General features: G+C 48.0%; 1 protein-coding gene across 1 annotated transcript in view; it reads left to right on the top strand.

Annotated features, from left to right (window-relative positions):
* Positions 1 to 12,222, top strand: part of Cfap251 (cilia and flagella associated protein 251) — a 74,728-nt gene that overhangs the window by 26,849 nt on the left and 35,657 nt on the right. The window contains exons 9-15 of the mRNA XM_008769275.3: positions 807 to 857; positions 4,882 to 5,156; positions 8,408 to 8,602; positions 9,348 to 9,598; positions 9,818 to 9,969; positions 10,817 to 10,990; positions 11,746 to 11,930. Coding sequence (XP_008767497.2) covers positions 807 to 857; positions 4,882 to 5,156; positions 8,408 to 8,602; positions 9,348 to 9,598; positions 9,818 to 9,969; positions 10,817 to 10,990; positions 11,746 to 11,930 — 1,283 coding nt within the window. The remainder of the gene's footprint in view (positions 1 to 806; positions 858 to 4,881; positions 5,157 to 8,407; positions 8,603 to 9,347; positions 9,599 to 9,817; positions 9,970 to 10,816; positions 10,991 to 11,745; positions 11,931 to 12,222) is intronic.

Raw genomic sequence — 12,222 nt, 5'->3', positions numbered from 1 at the left:
TTTTTAGTTTGGGGTTTTGTGTTTGTTTGTTTGTTTGTTTTTGAGAGCCAGTAGCCCTGGCTGTCCTGGAACTCACTCTGCAGACCAGGCTGGCCTCGAACTCACAGAGATCCGCCTGCCTCTGCCTCCAGAGTGCTGGGGTTAGAGGTGTGCACCACAGCAAGCGTCTTTCCTTTTGTTTGTTTACTTATTTGTGTATGTAACTAACTCACTAAAATCCAGTCAGTGCTGACTGTTGGAACACTGGTTGTCAGAGGCTGAGCAGAGCAGGACCAGAGTGGCTGAAGGTCGCCCTGGCTCGGTGGGGATGGCTTACTGTACAGCACTGTGGACACCTATCTCGTGGTTAATGGCTGATTTTATGTTAATTGAAATATCTTTTTTTGAAAAAACAAAACAAAACAAAACCAAAGACTCGTTGGAAAGGTGCCCATGAGCTGTTTCTATGCTCTGGGTATTTATTTCTGGTTTTTGTTTTTGTTTTTGTTTTTTTTTTTTTTTGGAGCTGGGGACCGAACCCAGGTTATTTCTGTTTTTTAAAGCCTCTTTAGTGTGGAACTCGGATTTGCATTAGCCACCCACCACACAGAGGCACATTAGCCACTCGCCCCAAGGAGGCTTTTGAACAGATTGGCGCTTCTTTTCAAAAGCGTTTAGACATTCCCCAGGCGACAGGCTTTCTTCTTACAGGAACTGCAACCCTCCGACCCCATCTGGGCACATTGGCTCTGGTTTAGCGCTAACACATAGTCCTTCTTTCCGCAACTTGGTCTTTAAATAGTAACGTCTTTTTCTGTGCTTTCCAGTTTGAAGACAAGGGTATACTTACGCACAGTGCCCCGCTTTTAACAGAGAAAGTGAGTATTTCCTGTTGTATCTCGACACCGTGGAGGGTAAATACGAATGTGTAGACTTAGTGGGCGAGGGCTATATCTATTTTTTAAGATCTATTTATTATATACAAGTACTCTTCAGACACACCAGAAGAGGACATCCGATCCCATTACAGATAATCATGAGCCACCATGTGGTTGCTGGGATTTGAACTCAGGACCTCTGGGAGAGCAGTCAGTGCTCTTAACCACTGAGCCGTCTCTCCAGCCCATGGGCTGCATCTTCCTCTGAAGCCATTGGGAAGGAATTTGCACAGTTTTGCTTAGATCCTTTATCCATAATGAATTGTCTATTAAAAATAATAGAAGCGTTGTCGAAATAAAATTCAAAATTATGGAAAAGATTCCCAGCCAGCTTTTTTTTTTTTTTTCTTTTTTCTTTTTTTTTTTTTTTTTTTTCGGAGCTGGGGACCGAACCCAGGGCCTTGTGCTTGTCCCAGCCAGCTTTTAAGCCCAGCACTCAGGAGGCAGAGGCAGGTGGATCTCTGGGTTCAAGGCCAGCCTGCTCTATGGATGGAGTTCCAGGACAGCCAGGGCTACAGAGAGATCCTGTCTCGGAAAAACAAAACAAAACAACAACACAACCAACCAACCACACCCCAAAGATATTATTAGTACGAGGAAATACAGATTTTACAATGTGTGCATATGTTGACAAAGAAGAAGAATTAAGTTCAACAGAGGGCGTGCCCAAGTGAAAAAGTAAAGAGGAGAGGAATAGACACGAGGAAAGATTATTTTTCCTGGGCTCAATCCCCAGGACCAACCAGCCAGCCAAAGAAACAATCGGACAGACAAATGCTTCTCAGGAAAGTTTATTGCTGTCTGTTTGCAGACTTTGTAAGAAAGACAGTCAGTAGTTATGACTCCTGGTGGTCACATCTTACGAAGTCAATAAGGACTTAGGAAACAGTGAACCATTGCTCCTGAAGGAAGTACAGAGGTTGGTTCCTGTGCTGTTCGGCCATATTTGACGTGGGCTCCTGCTTCAAAGATACGTTTTAGATGTAACACTGAGGGCTGGGTATGATGGCACACGTCTTTAATCTCAGCATTTGGGAAGACAAAGGCAGGTCGATCTTTGTGTTCAAGGCTAGCCTGGTCTACAGAGTGAGTTTCAGGCCAGCAAGGACTGCACGGTGACTCAAACAAAACTAAACAAACAAACAAATCCCAACAGTATTGAGGACTGAGGACGTAACTCAGTTGGTACAGTGCTTGCCCACCATTCATAAAAGTCCTGGGTTCAATCCCCAGCAACTTATAAATTAGATGTGATGGTGAATGTGTGTAACCGGGACAAACCAGGTAGAGAGGATCGTGAGTTTCAGGCTGTTCAAATTCAAAGCCGGTATATAGGAAACCATGGACAGAGGGAGGGAGGGAGGGAGGGAGGGAGAAGGAGGAAGGAAAGGAGAGAGGGAGAGGGAGGGGGAGGGGGAGAGAGAGGGGGAGAGGGAGGGATAATTTCATTAGCAGGGTACTCACAGCAAACTGTACCCTGTACAGACCACAGGATACAATGTTTCCTTCGCGAGCTGGGAAACTAGGCAGCACTCCCTTCCAGGGAGGGGATAAGTTAAAATACCGACATCACCAACAAAACACACTGAAGAGGCCAGGAAGGACATTTGCTCACAGTGTGAGCCGAAATAAAACAGCAAGGTACCATCTTGTCCAATCTCAGTCAGAGAGGTTCACGTGGAGTTTTGGCCAGTCTGCACACCCCATGTGTCCACAGATGACCGGGGCAGAGCTGGCTTGGTTCTCGGGTTACAGAAGGCAGGTCGGAGAGCTCACAGAAACACAATCTGCCAAGAACAGATGCTGATTACAGTTTGAAATGACAAAAATGGGGGGTTGGGGATTTAGCTCAGCGGTAGAGCGCTTGCCTAGCGAGCGCAAGGCCCTGGGTTCGGTCCCCAGCTCCGAAAAAAAAAAAAAAAAAAAAAAAAAAAAGCTCACGAAATGACAAAAATGACTTGCATGGACACAGGCCTACCCTGAGATGAACATGATGCTGCTTGACAAAAACCTCTGGAGCCTTCTGCGTTCAAGTTTGGAGGCAAAAATGCTGGTTTTTTTTATGTCCCTTTGACACCAGTTATAGCTATCTGAAAGGAGGGAACCTCAATTAAGAAAATGCCTCCATGAGATCCAGCCATAGGGCATTTTCTTCATTAGCGATTGGTGCCGGAGGGCCCAGCCCGATTGTGGGTGATGCCGTCCCTGGGCTGGTGGTGCCAGGTGTTGGCAAGCCTTTAATCCTAGCCGTGGGGAGGCAGAGACAGGAGGATCTCTGTGAGTTCTAGGCTCACCTGTTCTACAGAGTGAGTTCTAGGACAGCCGAAGCTGCATAGAAAAACTCTGCTTCAAATGACAAAGCAACGCAAAAACAAACAAAACAAAACAAAAAAGAAAAGAAGAAAAGAAAGCAAGCAGGCCAGTGAGCAGCCTGCCTCCAGGGTCCTGCCCTACCTTTTTTAAAGATTTATTTATTTATTATATATAAGTACACTGTCGCTGTCTTCAGACACACCAGAAGAGGGCATCAGATCTCCTCACAGATGGTTGTGAGCCACCATGTGGTTGCTGGGATTTGAACTCAGGACCTCTGGAAGAGCAGTCAGTGCTCTAACCACTGAGCCATCTCTCCAGCCCTGCCCTACCTTCTTTAAATGACAAAACTATGATGTGGAAGTATAAGCTGAATAAACCCTCTCCTCCTCAAGTTGCTTTTGATCATGGTTTTGATCGGGGTTTGAGCAATAGAAACCTGGAGACACAAACCTAGGGTCTTCTTGAAGAGGGTACTGGGCGACAGATTTGCTGTGTCATGTGATACATTGCTGAGATTCCTTCCTTCCTTCCTTCCTTCCTTCCTTCCTTCCTTCCTTCCTTCCTTCCATACACTCACTGAAGGGCTTCATTTCAGCTCATTTGCCTCTCTACATTTTTAAAAAATATTTTATTTTGGGGCTGGAGAGATGGCTCAGTGGTTAAGAGCACTGACTGCTCTCCCAGAGGTCCTGAGTTCAATTCCCAGCAACCACATGGTGGCTCACAGCCATCTGTAATGGGGATTCGATGGCCTTAATAAATCTTCGAGAAAAAAAAAACATATAAAATACTTTATTTTGAAATTGTGTCTATGTGTGTGGGGTGATGGTCTGTGAGCGCAGGGGCCTTGGAAGTCAGAGGTTTCAGATGCCGTGGAGCTGGAATCACAGAGAGCTGCCCTCCATGGGCGTTGGGAGGCAAACTCCAGTCCTCTGGGGGAGCAGCGTGTGCTCTTACCTGCCACGCCACCTCTCCATCCTCTCTCCGTTCCCTATTTCATCTCTGAGTCACTGTATAAGAAAGATGGCTGAACGCTTTATCTGTCTCCCCAAGCATGCATGAATAAGGGGTCTTACCAAAGCTTTCTTCCCTGAAGGACAGCAGGGTAATTATTTTGTTCTTCACCTAGAGCATGCTTCTGCTCATGACAGACGACGGGTTTAAAAGACCGTGAGAGAAGCAGGACAGGTATAAGCAGTGATTAGCCAGTCCTTGGGTGCTGTTACATAGAATAATTGGTGAGTGTGAGAGATGCCTCGTTGGTTAAGAGCACCGGCTGCCCTTACAGAGGATCTGGGTTCCATTCCGAGCACCCACATAGCAGCTCAAAACTGTAATTCACAGCCTCACACAGACTTATGTGCAGGCAGAACACCAAGGCACATGAAATAAAAATAAATCATTTAAGCCGAGTAATCGAGCCCATCACATGACCCTCAGTGAACTCAGGAGCAGTCTATCTGTGGGTTCTCAGCCATTTCTGTTTTCCTTTTCTCTTTTTGTCTCATTGTATCTATATTATGTTATAAAATACCACAGGGATCCATGCTTTGGTTCTATTGTTGTTGTTGTTGTTGTTGTTGTTGTTATTATTATTATTATTATTATTATTACTGACTGTAACGTATAACCTGTCACTGAAACACAGACGTTCAACAAGCTTGTGGGGAAGTTTAGCCAGTCTGTTTTCCACTTGAAGTTACCACAAATCCTGTCGGCTACGAAGGAAGGGAAGCTGGTTGTCTGGGATATCCACTATCCCTGGGCCTCCTCCACTTCTGCCTCCTCCTCCGCCGCCGAAGCCGAAGCCGACGCCGACTCCGCTTCCGCAGACTCCGCAGTCTCCGAATTCCCTTTCATGAAGCCGCGGAAACTGGTCCATTTACAGAAGGAGGCCATCACAGTGCTTACGACAATCGACAGGTAATGAGTTTGATTAGAGAAGATCCTGGTGAGGTCCCAAACGTGTGGTAGACCTCGGTTTTATATATATAATATATAATTACATCATTTTCCTCCCTCTAAATCCCTCCCATGTGCCCCTTTGCCCTCTCTGAATTTCATGGTCTTTTTTTTCTTTTTAGTTGTCGTTACATCTTAAACAATACAGATCCCTAAATGAACAGCTACAGCCCACACAGTCGGTATATTCCCGCTTGTCTGCACGCAGTTTCTGGGCTGAGCACTCTGTGTTGGACAGCCGGTCAGGGGCTCTTCCTGGGGACCACTGTTTGTCCCAGCACTCCCAGTGTCCAAGGTCCTTTGTTAAACTTTGTATGCAGAGTCATAGATCGGAGAGTATTTCTGGGGAGAGTCGTGATTAGTCAAGGGCATTAGCCTCCTCGAAGCAGAAGAACCGAGCACTTTGAAGTTCAGGATAGAAATCTCTTCTTGGGGGCTGGAGAGATGGCTCAGCGGTTAAGAGCACCCGACTGCTCTTCCAGAGGTCATGAGTTCAATTCCCAGCAACCACATGGTGGCTCACAACCATCTGTAAAGAGATCTGATGCCCTCTTCTGGTGTATCTGAAGACAGCTACAGTGTACTTATATATAATAAATAAATAAATCTTTAAAAAAAAAAAAAAGAAATCTCTTCTTGGGGTTGGGGATTTAGATCAGTGGTAGAGCGCTTGCCTACTAAGTGCAAGGCCCTGGGTTCGGTCCCCAGCTCTGGGAGAAAAACAAAAAAGGAAATGTATTCTTTCTTCTTAACTCTTACTTGTATCAACTAGATTTTATTTTTTTTTTTGTTTCCTTTTTCTTTTTTTTTTTCTTTTTCCATTTTTTTTCTTTTTATATTTACTTATTTTGGACAGCGTCGCATTGACTAGCCCTGTCAAGAGCTTGGAATTCACTCTGTAGACCAGGCCTTTCCTGGAACTCAACAGACAACTGCCTCTACCTTCTCAGAGCTGGGACTGAAGGTGTACACCACCATGCCCAGCCCTTAATCTCGGCTTTTGAAAAACTCATGGACACACATCTTTTTTTTTTTTTTTAATTCTGTGTTAGTGAAACAAAAGGTTGTCTCTTTTTCTTATATTTATTTATTTATTTATTTATTTATTATATATAAGTACACTGTAGCTGTGTTCAGATACACCAGAAGAGGGCATCAGATCTCATTACAGATGGTTGTGAGCCACCATGTGGTTGCTGGGAATTGAACTCATGACCTCTGGAAGAGCAGTCGGGTGCTCTTAACCACTGAGCCACCTCTCCAGCCCTCTCTTTTTCTTGTATGCTAATATAAAACCTGTTTCACACCCCAAGATTTCATACATTAGTTTGAAGAAAACGTGGCAAGAGGCTTGCCATTAAGAGCGTCTTGCTACTCTTGCAGAAGACCGGAGTTCAGTTCTTCACATGCACAGGGTGGTTTAGAATCACCCATAACTTCATTTCTAGGGGATCCGACACCCTCTCCTAACCTCTGAAGGCCCCAGGCATGCGTGTGCCACACATGCATACACGCAGGCAAAACGCTCACACACATAACCACTTTTGAAAATGTAAAGTCTGGGCTGGGGATTTAGCTCAGTGGTAGAGCGCTTGCCTAGCAAGCACAAGGCCCTGGGTTCGGTCCCCAGCTCCGAAAAAAAAAAAAAGAAAGAAAGAAAAAAAAAAAGAAAATGTAAAGTCATTTTTCAAAAATAGAACCCAGGAAGTTTCATAATTTGGTGGCTCAAGAACAATTACGTGTCATGTAATGGGGCTTTTGTTTGTCTGTCTGTCTGCTTGGCTTCTTCGGACAAAGTCTCATTGCGTAGCCCGGCTGGGTCCTAAGTTTGGCTTCCTGCCTCACACTCCCAAGCGTTAGAGTTCCCCCAGCATTCATACCGTGGTGACATTTGCAATTCTTGGGTCTGAATAAAAGCACTTGTCAGGAAAACCTGACAGTTTTAGTGCAGTCCGTGGGCCCCACGTGAAGGAAGCAGAGAACTGACTTTTCCAGAGTTGTCCTTTGACCTGCACACACACACTGTGCACTCCTACCCACACCCCGATAACTTTATAAGGGTTCCATGTACACTGCTTGGCACATGGGGAGCCCCTAGGTTAAAAAGGAATTCACTGAGCCCATTCGCTTCCATCCACACCAGTGCCACAGGGACGCTGGACAGTCATGGCATCCAGATATGACTTTACAAAGAGTTATAGGGTCGTCATCTCAGGGGCTCAAGAAGACGTGTGAGAGCATAGATGGATGCTATAGTCGACCTTCCGTTAGCTGTGGGGTAGAGCCTTGAAGATCAGGCCTGGCTTCCCCTCGCCCATACTAAGGGGAAGAGGGCTTCACAAACACTGGGCGAGCTTCGCCGCTTCTGCCCAGCAGAGGGCAGTAAAGGCAGCCCTCGTCAATTACTCTGCCCACATGCCTTGCTTATTAATCAGAAATCTCATTTAATCAGCCTGCCTAACATTGGAGAAAATTTATTCCTTCTCCCTCTGTCATTAGAATTCTTTTAAAGTCTTAAGAATTTTTTTTAAAAGCTCTCTTAGAATGGATCGGAGGGCTAGAAATAAAAGCCGCAATGTCACCGGGTGCTGCCTTTGCCCGTGATAACTGGGTGTGGCTCTGTGATGATCCTCACAGCAGAGTGTTCCTAGAAAGCAGATCGTGTCCCACTGCCCAGCCTGGGTGATGTTGCTGCTCAGTCGCTGTCTGCTGTCATCTGTATTCATATTCCAGGCACACTGGGCTCCTGTGCACTCTGGACATGGAACCCAGATAGGTATAAGCGGTATATGTTAAATACTTACAGTAAAAGATTTCTTAGGGGTTGGGGATTTAGCTTACTGGTAGAGCACTTGCCTAGCAAGCGCAAGGCCCTGGGTTCGGTCCCCAGCTCCGAAAAAAAAAAAAGATTTCTTTTTCAGGACTGGATATCTTTGTCTATCCCTGGCTGTCCTGGAACTCGCTCTGTAGACCAGGCTGGTCTCAAACCCAGAGATCCGCCTGCCTCTGCCTCCCTAGTGCTAGGATTAAAGGCACCGCTGGGTTTCGAGCAAACCTTTTTTCTCTTTACCCTTGGAGATGTAGAATGGGTTGGGTAGGGTTGCACGGAGCACCACAGCACATGGGCTCCGGGGCCTGCCACAGTTAGACACACCATGGATGGCTCTGGCCATGAGTGCTAAGGAACAGCCTGGTGTCTTTCTCGGTTTCAGCTACATCGTCACGGGCGACATTAAAGGCAACATTAAGTTCTACGATCACACCTTCTCCATTGTCAACTGGTATAGCAACTTCAAACTGGGCGCCATAAGAACTCTGTCCTTCTCAAAGACCCTGCCAAGTCCGCCAACCGAGAAATCCAACCTCCCCACGGACTGCACCCTAAGAGGCGACCTTTTCGTTGTCAGGTGAGTCGTCAGTGATTCTCAACATCCCGACAGCCAAGAAAGGGCTGGTGCCCCCTTTCAGGTCTGCATGCAGCACAACCAATGTGTCTCTTGTCCCTAAGATGTAGAATCAAGGGGACACACCTTTCTAGTTAATCTCAGACATGACTCCTTGGATGGTCGCACTCAGTATTGGACTCTTTTTTTTTTTTTTAAATTAATTAGTGGAAGATTTCACTATCTAGAAGCCTGAGTAACTGGAAGCTGGGTGGCCTTTCTCCCTGGGTTCTCATCTCCACTGTGCCTGGAGTCCTTGGCCGTGGGTTACCCTCATTTCTTAGAGCTGAGCATGTCCTAGCCGCCGAGGTTAAAGGCACTAGCTAATTAATACCCATAACATTTCAAGACTGACTTATCCGTGAGCCTGCTTAATTACCCTTGCAGTCTTTACAGGCACGGCTGTATATGTGCACCCAACTCCATATTTGCATACACAAATGAATATTTGCATGCGTAGATTAGCTAATTGTACGCCGACTGTCCATCTGCATACTTAATGACTCAATTTACATGTGGGAGAGTGGGCTTTTTTTCACTTGCAAATGGAGGCTGTTGGTTGTTGGTGGTATATTTTTGGAGACATTGGGTTAATAATGTCACCAAATTATAGACAACAAAGGCGGTTCATGAGCAGCCAGAAGCAGAACGGCTGGTGTGGCCATTCCCTGCAAATGCCAATCCTCTTGGGTCTTGCCTTGGCAAACAGGAATTTTATCATCGGGACATTTGACGCCACCGTGTACCACATGACAGTGGATGGCACCAAACTTGAGAAGCTCTTTGTGGAACCCAGGGATGCTGTCCACGCCATCTCCTGCCACCCGTACCAACCCCTCATCGCAGTCGGGAGTGTCTGTGGGATAATCAAGGTGTGGGACTTCGAGAAGAAGGTCTATCTGTTCAGCAGGACCTTTGAGAAGGGGCTTGGAGTCCAAAGTCTGACCTACAACCCCGAAGGTACTCCAACTCTCAACCGGTTCCACAGTACCCAGAGGGGCTGTCCCAGCCAGTGCCCGCTGCCTCATGCGCAGCGGTGCCTTGGTGTCTGTCCTTCCCAAGCTGCCTCACTTCCCAGTTTCCTTGTGGAGGTTCTTCCTCCTGCCTATTGCTGCAGTCTTACTCTCAGAATGAAGAATCTTTTTTCCTTGATCGTTCTCGGGCTTCTTGTCCTTTCAGGAGCCCTCCTTGGAGCTGGATTCACTGAGGGGACAGTTTATATTCTTGATGCGATGTCTTTAGAAAATGAAACTTCAGAGCCCTTCAAATATTCCAGAAGCAGCGTGTCTCACGTCAGCTTCTCACACGACTCCAATTACATGGCGACCGCCGTGAGTAGCTCTCTCTGCTCAGCGTTCCTGTTTATTAACAACGTGGGAGGGGTCTGGGGGAAGTGGGCTTGCATCCCAGTCAAGCTGTGACAGACAGAGCAAAGGGAAGGGGAAAGGGTTGGTGAGGTAGAAGAACGCTTTCGGGCAGACAGGAACTGGGGCCTTAGGACATTCAGACTTGGATTCTGCAGCCCCCGGGGCTGTCTGGCTGCTGTGTTTCTGGGACCCAGTCTCTATATCCCCTCCTTCATCCTTCCGATCATTTTGATGAGGAAGCCTCATCACTGATTGACCTCAATGTCCTTCCTCAGGGTTTTGGGTTCTGTTCTTTCTCTCTGTGATCTCAGAGAAGTGGTTCTGACTGTCCCCTGGGTCTGCCTTTCTGTCAGATGTGGTGGTGGCAGTGGTGGTGAGGAAGGTCCCCCTCGGGCCACCGCCCCCTGGCATCGCACTCACGTACAGCCTTGTACACACAGCCCTGGTAAGCACCAGATTTGTCCTGGCACCCGGCACGGACATCAGCGCCCCCTGCAGGCTGTTCTCTGCCACTCCGCCCTGTATCAGACCTTTTTATTTTCTGTTGGGAGGCTGTCTGCTTTCCATGGGGGAACTGTGTGAGAACGTGGAGAGTGAGGCTGACATCATATCTCCTCCCCTTCCACCTTTATCTTCACACCGGTAGCCTCAGTCTCCCAGCCTGCAGAATGGGCATCACTTTCCCCACTTGTTCTGCTGTGCTTAAGATTTGTCCGGATGGCATATCCTGAAGGCAAATGAGTCCGAAGACCACCAGGATGAGTCTTAAGTCCTAAAGTTAAGGGGACAACTTCCGCTCTTGCTCCCTTAGGACATCAGTTTCACCGTGGCCGTGTATATGATGGTTGTCAAAAATGGACAAAGGGTCTGGGAATATTTGGCGAGACTCCGCGCTCACCACAACAGCATCCGCAGCCTCCTGTTTGGTATTCACCTGGACAGCAACGAACCCAGGCTGCTGAGCCTTGGGACAGACAGATTCTTGGTAAGTCTGTCTTCAGTTTGGTTTGCCCAATTGATCGCCAGCCCCCCCTAACCCCCACCACCTTGTTCCATCCCTGGCATCTTGTATAGACCTCACCTACAACACGTGGAGAAAGTGACTGTAGGGTGAAGTCTCACAGATTTCTCCATATTGGGATCTCTGAGGTGATACCTCACGTGGCCCATGTCTGGGAGCATAGGTTTCTGGCAGGCGGGCAGCAGGGCGGGTATGTCCCATGTGGGGTGGCATGGGATGGGAGAGGGGGACCACACTGACACAGCTAGGTGTCCTACTTTGCTCTCCACCCCTGTGGACCGGAAACAACTTGAGGAGAAGAAAAGAGTTTACTTGGCTTCGAGCTCGCAGTTTGTCACTCACTCAGGGAAGCTGAGGCAGGAACTCAGGACGGGAACCTGGAGGCAGGAACTGAAGCAGAGGGCTTGGAGAAGTGGCTTGCTTTCCACGAACGCACGGCTAGCTCAGCTACTTTCTCACAGCGCCCAGACTTGCTTGCCCACGGGCATGGCCTCAGGCCAATCTGGTGGAGGCAGTTCCTCACGGGAGGTTCCCTCTCCCCAGGTGAAACTGTTTTGTCTCTACCTGACAAAAGCTAAGCAGAGAGTGAGGGTAGCACTCGGAAGTAGAGTCAGAAGACTTCCCTTAGAGACAACAGAGGCTGACAACCGGGGCTTGACGCTTCTCAGCTAGGCTTGTCCTCTAGCTGGCTCCTCATGTGTCCCCGTGCTCCTCGGCAGATCGAGTACAATCTTACCAAGAGCTACAAAGACCACCTGGAGGTCCTCGACATTCACCGGACAGACCAGGGCAACTACCCCACCTGCATGATCTGGTACCCGCCGCTCACCAAGGAGCTCTTCCTGCTCATTTGCAACAGTGGCTACAAGGTGAAGCTCTTCAATGCCACCACAAAAATGTGCAGGTGAGCGAGCGCCAGGGCGTCCCACCAATGCGCTGGCCACGCCCACTTCTCAGTCCGGCAGCTGCTACCAGCTTTCCCTTCTCAGAGAGACTGAGTCACAGATAACAATAACACAAGGCCATTCACCACCCGCAGAAGGGTGCCCACCTGGGGGTCCTTGCCCTAAGGCAGTGTCCCAGGGAGGTAAGGGACCCAGAGCTTGGCGCTCTTGTATCTGTGAAGAGTGCAGCCTGGATCACTGGGTGCCACTGGTGCTCCAAAGCCCTTCCCATACAGGAGAGAAACCAAAGCC

This window comes from Rattus norvegicus, chromosome 12 (assembly GCF_036323735.1).
Source record: "Rattus norvegicus strain BN/NHsdMcwi chromosome 12, GRCr8, whole genome shotgun sequence".
In the NCBI taxonomy this organism is placed as follows: Eukaryota; Metazoa; Chordata; class Mammalia; order Rodentia; family Muridae; genus Rattus; species Rattus norvegicus.
This window is presented reverse-complemented; position numbering and strand designations above follow the sequence as displayed.